Source organism: Accipiter gentilis, chromosome 15, assembly GCF_929443795.1.
Source record: "Accipiter gentilis chromosome 15, bAccGen1.1, whole genome shotgun sequence".
NCBI classification, from domain to species: Eukaryota; Metazoa; Chordata; class Aves; order Accipitriformes; family Accipitridae; genus Astur; species Astur gentilis.
In genome coordinates this window covers 19,975,727-19,989,342 of record NC_064894.1, presented here as the reverse complement: position 1 = coordinate 19,989,342, position 13,616 = coordinate 19,975,727, and the positions used below count along the sequence as shown (strand labels likewise).

At 45.5% G+C, this 13,616-nt stretch overlaps 1 protein-coding gene across 2 annotated transcripts in view; it reads right to left on the bottom strand.

The window, feature by feature from the left end:
* Positions 1 to 11,856, bottom strand: part of LIN28B (lin-28 homolog B) — a 94,046-nt gene extending 82,190 nt beyond the window's left edge. Inside the window, exons 1-2 of one of the 2 annotated variants that reach the window (XM_049818083.1) lie at positions 9,397 to 11,856; positions 2,126 to 2,313 (exon numbers count right to left, since the gene is read on the bottom strand). In XM_049818083.1, coding sequence (XP_049674040.1) covers positions 2,126 to 2,313; positions 9,397 to 9,430 — 222 coding nt within the window. In that variant the 5' untranslated portion in view covers positions 9,431 to 11,856. The remainder of the gene's footprint in view (positions 1 to 2,125; positions 2,314 to 9,396) is intronic. The other variant, XM_049818084.1, reaches the window with a different exon arrangement.
* Positions 11,857 to 13,616: the final 1,760 nt, after the last annotated feature.

Sequence of the window (13,616 nt, the reverse complement as noted above, 5' to 3'; positions counted from 1 at the left end):
TGAGAAAGAAAAAGGTAAGAGACGTATTTTCTTTGTTGCAAGAACAATCCATTGCAGAATACCAGTAGCTTTGCTCAGTAAGATGTATCTCTAAGTAATACTCAAAATGACTGAGGTGCACAGTTTATGTGCAATGAAACATGCTACTTTTCACTGCATTTTACACTGTGATATGTCTTGGAAACCTAAGGATATCGACAAATTGTAGATTATTAACGTGTAAACAAACATGTCTAACATTTCCTTCTTGTCCCCTCCTTTAGGGGAAACAACTGAATAGCAACTTCCAAACTTACCACATACTTTATTAGTTTCTATGACTACTTTCCATTATGGAACAGCACACCTTGTCTAGTATTACTTAAATGTATCACATTATCATGCAGTTCTACACTTCTCTATTTCGACAGCTCTAAGAATATCTTTGTTTCCAAATCCGGTTTTTATTAACAACACTGCTATGCTTCAAATGTTTGTCTTCTATTATTTGAGAAGCAAAAAGAATGACATGTATTAACACAAAATTAGATGAAGAAAAAGGGGTTTTATCTATAAAGTAAATTTATAGAACTGTAAAGAGCAATTTCATGACTTAAAAAGGTACAAAGAAGGGAAGAAAGGGGGAAAAAACAGGAGGAAGACTGCTCCTTCTTTGGTAAGTATTTCATTCATTTTGTTCTAAAAAGAAAAGGCAGCAGCAAAGAGGGGGGCACCTCATATGCCAGTACAAAGCAGGAAGTGTAAAAATTTAGTAAGTTCACTGTTGGATTCTACACTTTGTACATAATTCCAAATAGAAGCAGCTAATATTGATGCAAGCCCTTAGGCGTAGGATACATGCAAGACGGCAAGATCAGCAATCCACCACTGCGAGGAGCAAGGCAACACGCCACAGCAGCAGCATTCTTTCCAAGTTTCAGTCACCCTTTTATTAACCTAATGAAAGGTGTATTCTTTAAAAAAGCCTGATGAAAGTTACCACAAAATAAGGCCGGGCCATCAAATGGAACGTTAAAAGGGAATCACTACAGAATCATGGAACACTCCCCTGCCCCGTCATTGCAAACGTCATAGAAAATGGACAACCACGTAAAAAGTTAAGATGCCTTTTTGCCTTCCTAACATGGCCCTAGCCAAACCCAAAATGGTCTCTTTACCTGATACCGCTCTTCTCTTCTCTGATCACAGAGACGACGGGTGAAATTCAAAAGAGCGTTGTTGCAACTGGAGACTAACCGAAGGACCAGGGAAGGTCTAACACGCTCCTTTCTTCACAAACCACGCTACAGACCTTGGGAAAAGTTCTCTTAACTTTATCACTCTCTATGTATCTTCCATCTGAAACTCCTTTGCGTGAAGGCATTCATACTAGCTTCCACATTCAAAATACGAACACCGTTCACGCTGCTGAGCTTAAAAATAAAACAATGGCCACACGCCCCTTCAGTCCCCACCAGCCTTACAGAGACGCTGCTTTTGGTCTGATTCCTTAATCGTAACTTTTTTTTTTTTCTAGGAAGGAATATTTAAAAATCAACCGACCAAGCCACATGCACACTTCAGTGTATCACCACAGGGAAACTCTCAGGTCTGAATTACTGCAAAATAACACTATAATTATGTCTTAATTTCACTCACTAATCTCAGATGAGCTTTTAAAAAGCAACCCGAGGTTTACAAGAAAAGCGTTTAAAATTGTATTCAAACGTTATCTGAATGAAAACCGACATTTACTTATCCTTTTCCGAGCTTAATTTTAATCAGTTTCCAAGGAAAGGCATATCTGCTCCTGGCAAGTCTGGTGACATATGATAAACCTTGTTAAAAATAAAAGTGTGGCATTTGAAAATAAATAAAACGCGCAGAAGTTTCTAACCAAGGAGGAAGATAGGAAGAAACAGCATTATCCCTTTGCACAAATCGCCAGCCAAAGAGACTAAACGCAATCTAACGACCTTATTTACTCAAATTGTATGCTGCCAACAAAACCACTACCTAAGGCAACTTTTTAATTACAGATATACCTAAATACCTAGGAAAAATAGGTTACTTCACATGAAACCGGAGTCCCACTGAGCTCAACCAAATGTGGCAGGCTGAGATGGAAGACAAAAACGGGTCTTACTTGGTGTACAAAGACATCAACTGGAGACTCCAAGGGGCTTCCCTCTCGGTTGCTCATGGAGATGAACCCGAATCCCATTCTCACATTGAACCATTTGCAATGGCCGGTTCCGTGCAAAACCTGGGATTCCTCCTCTTCTTCCTGCTCCGGCAACTTCCCGGGCTCGTCTCCACCTTTACTCGCCCCTGCTGAGGAAGAGGGAAAGGCAGGGGGGTGGGGGGGTGGGGGGTAATGAGTGGGGGGGAAGGGGGGAGAAAAAGAAGGAAGGAGGGGGACAAGATGCAAAGCAAAGAGTTAAATTCCGGTAACATCCTTTTGCCACTGTATAAAGGAGTTACTACAGAAGAAACAGGCAAAAAAGGCGAACAAAACAAAGTCAAAAAGCAAACGGCGAAAAGAGCTTATTTCTCCCTAAATCCTAAAATAAACAACCTTCTCCCCAAAATACGTAAAAAATTAAAATCACCGGAGGTTACAGAGAGGAAACTCTGCGTACGGAGGCTCTCCCTCTCTCTTTGCCCAGGGCAGCCCACGTTTCTGTACATACGTGTATTTTTCCATTTAACTCCATCTTTCAGCCACATTACAGCACGGTACGCGATACTTTACTTGAATATTGCTGGTTTAAGACCGATCCCATTTCTCAACAGAAATTCTCAGCCCAATTAGTCTCTCCTCGCAAGGCGCAGGACCGAGGGGCGAGGGGGGAGGCCGGCCGAGGAGGGGTGGAGGAGAAAGAATAAGCAAAATTGGGTAGATTGCACAACTGGTTATTGCACATGCAGCGCCGAAACCACTATTTTCCAACGTGTATCCATCCCTCCTTGGAATAAACTTTCGATTAAAGTTGGGACAGGTGTACGGCCGTTTTCTCATCCCACCACTGCAACTGTGCTTAATCAAACAGGAACAATTCAAACAATAGCCCCCTGAAAGCTTTTCAAGTTGTGAATCGGTGTGGGCGGTACGGAACAGTTTCTGAGCTGGGTAACAATGGGTTTGGAGAAAGCCCCCTTGCGCGAGCTGCTAAAAAAGGGTAATGCATAGTTGGGTTAAAAGGGGGGTGGGGGGAGGGGGGGGGGGAGAGAGGGAGAGAGCGAGCGAGCGAGCGAAAATCATAGTAAAACAATAGAAAAAGAAAATTAACCTTCGGCCATGTTGCCCCACGGGCCCTCTGCTCCAAACTCGTGAGATGAAAACTTTCCCTGTGGATCGAAGTGGTCTTCTGCATTAATCTAACATCCTGATTTTGAACGATCGCAAATTTAGCTCGCATGGTCTAATGTGCTTTCCCTCTTTTGATTTTTCCCCTTCTCTCTCGCTCCGTTTCTGGCCCCCTGCGCACACGTGACTTGGTCAATTACATGCTTTCTTGCTACTAATTTCACATCGGATCCTTAAGGGGTTGGCAGGAGGCAGGAGTAGCCAATCGCCATTTCAACTAGGCTGACACACCAAAATAATTTATGAATGAACAAGAAATTTCCAACACGTCTTTTTTTCGACAGCTAATCTGCACGCTTCTTTACGGGAAATCGAGATGACGTATTATTCTGGGGTTTCTGCGCTGCCGTGCATGCACAAATACGCAGGAAGATCCCCGTGTTTCTAGATACAGCCCAGAGAACAACAAATATATGCAGAGGCGGACGTGCAGATGAAATTATTAGGGTATCTGGGCGCGCTCTAGGTGGGGTACGCGTACACGCACGAACGCAAGATGCTTACAGACGAGACACACACACGTGTAGAGACATGCACTAGGTATGTTGGGAGGCAGCTGTGTTACCGTCTGCGCAAAATACGGGCATGTGTATACGCGGATCGCCGTTTCCACCTGAAGAAAAGCCGCCCAAAGCCCCCGCAGCGCCCCGGGGGAAGGGGGGGGGGGGCGGAAATCTGCCTCTCCGTGCGTGGGCGTGGGTGCGTGTGCCGCGGCTCCCGGGCGGCCGCCGCTCCTGCCTTTGCTGCACGTTACTCGCTTCGCATTCAAACTACGAGCGCGCCGGAAAGGCGATATCACCTTAATATGGCCCAAAATGTGCGGAGGTTTAGCGTTTCAAAACATTTCTGGAGGGGGATGGGGCGAGGAATTGCACTTCACAGGTTTCTCCGCCATCTCTTTCCGGGGGAGGGGATGTGATTAATGACTTCCTAAATAAGAGCCCAGTTTTCAAGCCTAGTATTGGAGTGAACCTCAATCAGCAGCGATTGTTCCCCAGGAGCGCGGGGGAGAGGAGGAGGAGGAGGACTGGTAGAGAAAAGGATTTGCTGGAGAGGAGGAAGGCGGAGGGAAAAAAAAAAAAAAAAAAAAAGCCGGAGGAAGAAGACAAAGAGGGGAGCAATAACGCTGACCGCGGACTGCTGTTCCAAGTCCTCACTGCCAGCGGGAGGGGGGATCCAACTCGCACAAGAAACGCGTTCCGTGTAACGGGCTTGGAAACAGCCCGAGCGCGCCCCTTCACAAAGGCGCTCCCCCTCGCTGCCGCAGGTACACAGCTACCAACGTGCTCGCAAGCCCTTGCTCTTGCTGCACTCACGGCCGAACGCTTATTTAAAAAAAAAAAAAAAAAAAAATTTAGAAACGTAACTCCCCCCCCCAATTAGTGAGATTCCGTTTTATTTTCCATCTGTCCTGTCTTCTTCAGCGTAAAGGTACAGATGAAGGTATGAAAACATCAGATTTTGCCTCTTCAGTCCTCGCCACCACCTACTCACGTATAACCTCACTTTACATCCAGTATTGTATAACCTTTAAACGTTGCCTATACCTTGTTAAAACCTGGGCTCAATTACTTTCTTATTAAAACCCCTTCCTCCCCCCGCCCCCCCTCCCCCCCCCGGCATCCTCTCTTATCCCAAGGACACACACAAACAAAAGCCAAAGCAACAAACCGATCCGTGCAGAACCTGAATACAAGGGGTTTATGCGTTTGCAAAGCACTTGCTGTTGTTTGGGAAGTGGCGTCGATCAGTCTGCCCAATTAAGGGGGACGCCTTTGCCCCGATGGGCCTGTTTACTCCTTTTGTTGCCTTTCAGGAAAGCGTAAATTCCCCTGCTAGCGCCTCGTTTCTGTGTGAAATACCAAGGTGCTCGGTTTGATCGCTTGCTAGAGAGAAGGGAGGGTGGGCAAAAGTGTACAAATACAAGCAGCCTGGCAAGTGGAGCAGAAGCTTTAAATCCTGAAATTCCTTTGCAGTCTTCAACCGTAAATTTCCTATAGGTTATTTCAACAGTGGAGGTCGACTTCCTACACTGACCTGCCTTACGCATTCGTGCAACATACCACTTCTTTTTGTTCGTAACTTCCCTTCCCCCTTTACAATAGCTATTATTTTACAATATTAAATCACCAGTAATTTTATATGCTTGGATCTTATGACCGGGACGGTGTCTAATATATAATAAATGTACGAGATTTTAACACATGTGAAACCCCAGCTATGCACAAGAAATTAAGGTTACTGGAAGAAAAAAAATGCTCACACCACTTAGTCCAAGTGCCCAAGACTACATTTCTTGTAGGAGAATGGCACATTTATAAAATACGAGCTCTCTCTGCCCCTCCCTTCTAAAAGACAGAAAGTCTTCTGTTTAATACCGTTTTAAAAGTCTTCATTTTTTCTAGATTGATTTACTTTACTGACACATGGTATAAAAATTCCTTAGAGGCTAGAATATTGGTTAAACAGACAAACGAGTTGGTTGAGTTCATTAAATGGACAAAATGTCTTGTTAGCAAATTTTAGTTAAAAGAAAATTCACTATAGGTACTTCGATGAATAAATGAAAGACTACAAAAACACGTAACGTAAATAAATGAATGTAAAGATACTTGCTGCAAAGTATTTCTTACATTGCAAAATAAATGCAGTTTTTGTAAAATGGAGGGGGGGATTTGCAAAGGGTCTTTACTGAGATTTTCAGGCCTCCAGTATTAGTGGAATTAAGGTTGGGGTCACTGGACTGGTCACTGGTGTCAGATGTTATCGACTCATTCATTTCCTGCAAGGGACATCAGCCTTTCAAGTTTCGTGGAAGGTAGAAAGCTCTTGCCAGCTGGGAACTCTCGGGGAAAAGAAAAAAAAAAAAAAAAGAACCCAAGCTAACACCCTTCCAAAATTCATTCGCAAAGAATCGGGGGGGGGGGGGGGGGGGGGAAGCCAAGAGGATAAAGGTGTGTGGGGGAACCTACAGAACAAGCCAGTTTGTGGAAAAAAATAGTTTAATGGTAATAGTTCACATATTAAAAAAGATATTTCTATCTTTACATTTCGCTAAATAGATGCTAATTTTGGTAAAGACAACTATAGGAAGCTGGAATCCTTTCTAAAAGCACAATAAGAGCTCACTTGAAACTATGTAACCAAAACCAGTGGTGTTGGATTTCCAATTTGTCACCTACCTAAAACTTTTAAAGTCCTAACTCTGGTTTCTCCTATTCCACAAAACAACAAAAAAGACCCCACCTCCAAAAAACAAAATGGGGAAAAAAAAAAAAAAAAAAAAAAAAAAAAGGCAGCCGAACAAACGACCGACCGGCGTGCCTCTGAAACAAAACGCGTGTTTTACACTTGAAAGCAGAGCTCGGGGTGCTGCCACCACTTCCCATTTCAAAGCACGGCCAACATTTCTCGCCGACGGGCAGGCAGGAAAGGCGCCGGAGACCCCCTAACCCCCCCCCCCCCCATCTTCTTCACTTCGTGGGCTCGGTTACTTTGCGCCGCGGCCGCCCCACGCACGACTAAGCGCCGGCCCACGCGCAACGCTGCCGCTGATGTTTTAACCGAGTAAGACGCCCGTCGTGTTTCCCATCTTTCGAAACCGGTTCTTCCGAACGAGGGCGGGGAGGGAGGGGGGGGGGGGGGTCCGGCCGCTTCCTCAGGGCAGAGACCCCTTGGCCTGGGGGTCGGTGCGGCCCCTGAGGGGCCGCACCGACCCCCAGGCCAAGGGTCTCTGCCGGTGCTAAGCTTTTCCCGCCAAAACCCTCTCACCTACAGTTTGGGCGCCAAAACCGCCTTCCCTTTCCGCCGCCGTGAAGCTCTCGGGTCGAGGGCGGGGGGTTGCCAACCCACCCGGCGGGCTTTCCTTTCGGCAGCGGCCGTCTCGCTCTGGGAAGAGGAGGGGGGTAGGTGGGAGGGGGGGCGGCCGTTTCTAATCGTTCGTCGCCCGCCGGCACGCCGAGGAAAGTCGGGCGCCCGCCTGGGCGTGAGGGCTCCGGCGCCCAACGGCCGCGCTCTGTCAGCGCCCGCGGGCGCGGCGGCGGCTCTGTCCCCGCAACCCTCCCCCGGCGCGGGGCTTCGCCTTTGGGCTTTTGCTTTAACGCTTCCAGAAAACGCGGTTTCTTTCCGCCGGGGAATGTGGCGACATGCCTTCCCGCGCATTTCGGAGAGCAGGGTCGGTCGTGCCCACCCACCGCCCAGCTCTCCCCTTTTCCCTGCTTGGGTCTTATTAGCCTCCGTATTGTTCCCGCGGGGTTATTATTTAAAAATACCTTTTTAACAAAACACAGCTCCGATCCAGCTGCGCGCTCCCCGCGGCTAGGGGCGATGAGGGACGGGATTTGCTCGACGTCCCTCAGCGGGGTATGAAGTTACCGGTTTTATAACGGTGCCTTCGCACCGCGCCCGTCCCGAAAGACGGCTCTTTTCGCGAAACGCCGTTTTTTAGGCGCAGCGGGCGCCTCCCCCCTCTCCTCACCCCCCACCCGCCGACTGCAGCTCGGTTTCGGGAGCCCCGCAACGGCTGCCCCGGCGCTCCTCAGCCGTTACACCTGAGGTAGGCGCCGGGCGCGGGCGGCTCCCCGGAGCCCGCCTCTGCCTCCGTGACGGGGACGGGGCGGCCCTCACCGAAGGATCCCGCCGCCGTTTGCAGGCGCCGCTGTTTTAATCGGCGGCCGGAGCGTGTTTTCCAACGAGCGCTTTACTGGCGTTTTCTGTTGAAATGAAAGGCGGCGGCCGCCGGTGCCGCACAGCCCTCCGGCGTGGTGCGCCCTGCCGTCCGTGGATCTCTGCCGGCAGTGCCGGCGCCTTACGGGAGGGGGGGGGGTGGGGTGGGGTATAAAATACTGGAAATTGCTCTTAATCCCGCGTGTGATCCGAGGGCAGGAGGACGCGGGAGGCACCCACCCGGAGAGCTCTGCCGCAGGATGTGGTCTCACGCACATTAACAGTCTCTCAGCTGTGGATTTGCAACTGATAGCGACCGCTTCCCCTGCGGATTTAAGGAGGCTCTAGCCAGTCGTCGTGGGAGACCGTCTGACAGGGCTAAAACCCCGCAGGGAAGATCGGCCTTTGTGGAGGGACCGGCTGCCCGCCCCAAGTAACCGTGCCGGCGGCCAGCGGCCCGGTCTCGCCGCTTCCCCTCCCGCGGTGCAGGCGGAGGAGGAGGAGGAGGACGAGCGGGCAGCGCCGCGCCTCCCGCGCCCTCGCTCCAGCCCGTCTCCTCAGCCGGGACAGCCGCACCGGGCTCGGTGTGCGTGTCCCGGCGGGGCGCGCATCCTCCCCGCCGCGAAACCTCCCAGGCGCTCTCGCCCGCCGCACGGCAGCCTGCGCCAGCCCGGCGGTGACACGGGGAGCTCCTCCCGCCCCAGCGCGCAGGTAAAACCCGACCCCTGCCAGCGCCAGCCCCGGGCTATGCACCGCCGCAGCGAGCGCTTCCCCTTGTAGGGGAGCCGGGGCACGGATGGCTTGCAAGTGCCTCTGGGACGAGCGCCGGGCGCGGAGCGCGGCCCGTCCTCCCTCCCGCGGGCACGCAGCGCCGCTCCGCGGGGGAGCTCCGCGCCCCCTGCCCGCCGCCCCGCGCATGCGCCGCCCCCGCCGCCGCCCGGGACGGGCGGGCACCGCTGCCGGTTGGGCTGCGCTTGGGAGAAGCGGCGTCGCGATCGGGGGGGTGGGGGGGGCTGCCTGGCGGTAACGTGACAGCGGCACGGAAATCACTCGAGGAGCCGGAGTTGTAGTCAGCAACCGAGATGCGCGCGGCGCCGTGGCCGTCCAGCAGCGTTCTTAGGGATGTGCGGGCGCCTAGGATTTACTCCGGGTACCTGACGGTGGGTTACTGGAAATAAACCTTCCTTATAGAATTGTTTATTTGTCTTACAGAAGCAGAACACTCAAACTGCATCAAGCAAGAACTCTGAGGCTTGTGCACAAAATTAATGATTTCTCCCCCCCCCCGCCCCAAGAACTAAGTTCATGAGAGTCAGGGGGACACCTCAGTTTTACAGTAAGAGACACTAAGTCAGCCGTGTAAGACGCTAGAGAAGACTGACCTGAGCCTGAGGAGACCTTCTTGAATGACCTCATCGTCTTCTGAGGAACCTAAAATCAGAGAGCTGGAGTCAGTACTGTGTACATTGTACCAGAGTACCACATTTAATTACCTCTTCTCCAGTTTAACGGCTCATTAGAAGGCCATAAAATGCCAGGGCATTGACTCTGTGAAGTGACCTGTAAACTTATTAACTGTTTGAGACTTACCTAGCTCATCAGAACCACAATGAGATAACCAGGGCACAAGATAAAAATCACCTGTTGCTTTTTTTTTTTTCTTTTTTTCAAGCAACTATAAAGGCATTGCCCCTTTCACAGGTCTCCTATGAAAGCTATGCAGGTGATGACAACAGAGGGAAAAGACACAGATTTGGAGGATATTGGAAGGTGTTTGTTTCCTTTATCAATATTTAATTGCAATAGGTAACCTAAGAACTAGTGAGTTGTCTTTACTATGCTTAAATTGTACAAATTAAACCGTCATAGTTTGTATGTGATTTAAAAAAACCTAAAACTATTCTTTGGGATTTTTTCATGGTCAAAATTCTAACTTGATGCCAATTTATGAGTATCAACAGAAAAATGCTTTCAATTATGTCAGTTATAAAACTGCAGAGCATAATACGTAATAACATTCAATTCTAGGCCTCTATCTGAACAACACAATTAGTCATAAAAATACAGATGTGACTTGATTGAAACTACATGAAAGGTGTATTTTTGATCTAGTTGAGCAAGGCCTGGCTACTTCTGTATAATGCCAACAAAAATACCACGCAGAAAATGAGTACCACAGATGCTAGGAAGCATGAAGGAAAAGACCTCGGTTTTGGAGCAAGCTTGTTATTTAGGCTGTCCAGTTTGTTTAATAAATGAAAGATGACTAGATACGAGCATGCACGAACTCACCTGCTACAAGCCTGTCCTCTTGTCACCCTCTACTATCTTTTGAATAATCTACTTTAACTAAAACCCACCCAAAACAAACACGGAATTGCATTATCCTCCTGTTCAGATATAAGACCAATTCTCTTCTCTTTTAGAGAAATCTGAGGTTTGTCTTTTTCCAGTTTAAAAGCACATCCTGATAGTTATCCTGTCTCTTACTAAAAAAATGGGATATTCTGCTAAGAGTGAGCAAAGCCAGAAGAAGAATGACCAAAGACAAAATGAGAATCAAATTTCTCTAACTTCTTTTCCCCTACAGTCAGTTATCCCGAGTTCTCTCCAACACCAGGAATCAGAAAGGGCATGGTACAATCTCTCTTTTCAGTGCAACACCACTGGCAAGCTGATTCACTTCCTCTTCTTTCGTAGTAACTAATTTTTCTGCTGGAATTATGTGGACTTTTGCCTAGCTCTGCTTTTACACCTTCAAGCACTGAAGCCCAACCTCTTGTGTCTGGTTCTTTGTTCTGCCAACCTGTGGCTATGTGGCTTTTGTGTCTTTCGGATTTACTTGCATTATTTATGCAACATAATGAAATATGCAAGCATAGAGTAAAGGATCCGTTCTTGGCTTTGGCATGTACTCTGTTTCAGTTTAGGAAGGGATTAAAAATAAATATTTGGGGGAGTGGTGTCGGGACTCAAAAGGGGAAAAATACAGTTCTTAAAAATTGTACCAGAAAACAGCACAAGCTCAAGTTATTCTTGTTGCCAGTATCACCATTTCATAACACATTTGTAAGCATCACATAGAGTGTCACATAATGTCAGATTAAGTAGAAAAAAAGGAGATGTAATTTTTTAATAGTTATTATAAAAAGCTTTCCAATATGACACACAAAACTTGGCACAAGGGACATTAGTGTAGAAAAGCCTGGGCATTCCAATTCTATGAACTCATTTAAACCAGATAGTTTAAATGAGAAACTATTTGGCATGTATTTTACTGCGTCCTACTAAAAGCCATAAGAAATCAGTGTCTGACTGAAACGGAAGCAGGTTTGGGCTCTGACATGGCTCATGGTGAACTCTCCTATGCCTCCTTATGCTGTACAAAACAGAAAAATACTTTGGCATTTTAGTTCTGAAACTATCTTGGCATTTACATGAACTCTGTAACTGCAAATAACCAAACAAATGCTGTTTAGCAATTATGTACTAGGCTGCAAGATGGTTTTAGAGAAAAAGTTACTTGCTTTGAAAGCAGTCCTTTTAACTATGCATTCACAGCATGTGGAAGGATACTGTAACAGTAGGCACCAAAAATAATGCAACAGAACACCATATGGAATTATTGCAGCATAGGAAATGCCATTAAAAGAGTAGTACCAGTTAAAGACACACTGACAGACATCCAGCAAAGGTGGTCCACCTTTCCTTACAGGTAGCCCATTCTGTAATTCAACTTACTTAAGAGCTTATATAGTTTATTTTTTGACAACTTATTGGTCAGTGGAAAATACTAGTAAGTTTTTACCTATTTAAAAAGAAAACAATTGTCTTTGATAAACATTGTTTTGAATTCATTAGCTTAAGCAAGTTTCCTGCCAAAAGATTCAGAAACATAAGTTGCTCCGATTAAAGTAAAGCAGACATAGTTACTACATTTACATAAGTTACATGCTTTCCAAAAATAAGTTGAAAAGAAAAATTCAGATGTTAAACCTGTTTCTTTCACAGTCAGTGGCAGCTAGGGGACTGATTTCTTCCACAGAGCAAAGCCAGCAGTATTTTTTTGAAAGAATGCTGGATACTGGAAGTACAATCAGAGTGAAGAAGAACTTGAAAACAAAACCCATCAATACTTTATTTTGTAACAAACAAGTATGAAAGTGATGCAAAGGAACAGGAGAAAACACTCTGATGTTAAAGGAGCTCTTTTAGTTAACTCATCAGGAGTGAAGACTTAAATGGATGAATGCTGCAAAGTATATACAAAATTTTAAAACTCTTACGTACAGAAACCAAGCACAGAAAGAGCATAAACCATCAGCTTTTTAAATACACATACACACACCCAGAGGTCAGATACATTAACTTAGAAAATGCATTTTTAAATTAACAAACTCTGCTGTCTATCTTTTGAACCAGTCAGTAAAAATTAACTAATAATTTATTCTCGTTTGTAGTTCTTGACTGCTGGTAGAAGCACTACGCACAGAGTATTTTGATTTCAAACATCACAAATGAGTGTTGTCTTACACTCTGAATTAACTTGTTCTAAGAGTATGTACATGGATTCCTTAATGTACAGTTCAAAATAATGGATTTCCTCCTGAGATGTTCTCATTGTTTTAACTCTCTTTTTGTTTCATTCAGTAAAATATAGTTAGTTTGAAATGTATAAATAAGAAAAATTAGAACTTCCTGAACATGTACACTCAGGTGTCAATATCCTTATGTCATTACAGGAGAAAAAAAAAGCTGAAAGCTCTCACAATTTTATACTTAGTCTAACCATAATTTTCTTTGGTTTTGTTCCATACTTTTCTTCTTACACCATTACAATATTTTTCTAGCAAGTGAAGATAAAAGCAAGTGCATTTGAGATGCCGAAACATTTTAAAAAGGCTGATTCAAGAAAATCAGTTGAACAACTAGCAAATTAAAATTTAATCTTTCTTTACTAATTTCACCCAATTTTGTCACTGATCTGAAGGAGGGTAATTACAGTCTGAAGTAAATAAAATAGCTTGGCAATAGTCCAGCTGTGCTTTTCTCAGATATTAAAAAAAGGCTAAGCATACATTAGTTTTTAAGAAATGAAGTACATATTTTTAAAGATCAAACATCCAGTTATGCACCTTTTAACTACTTATAAGAAAGTCATTTGACTACAGTAAGAACAGGAACAGAGAAAAATAAAATGTACTTCCACCGTTGTTAGAAATCTGATTCTTTTGGGCGATCAAAAGGAGTAATAAAGCCCACCGGTTTCTCTTCAAAATGAAATACTATTATATTAATATCAACAATTATTTTGGCATCAAAAACTATTTAGGATTTATTTAGCTTAAAACTTCAATAATGCGTTCTAAAGGAACATGCTGACCCAAGATTATTTTTGTTTTAAGGCTTTAAATTAGGTATATACAATTCTCATATTTAGTGTATTTGATTTAGTATAATCTGCAATTTCATTTAGTCTGCATGTGAATGTACACATACTAAGCAACTACAATAATTATTTAATAGAAAGCAATGTAAAATAAGTATGTTTCAAACAGTATTTTGCAAGATTCAAAGATGAACTTTTTAAAATACACAATTA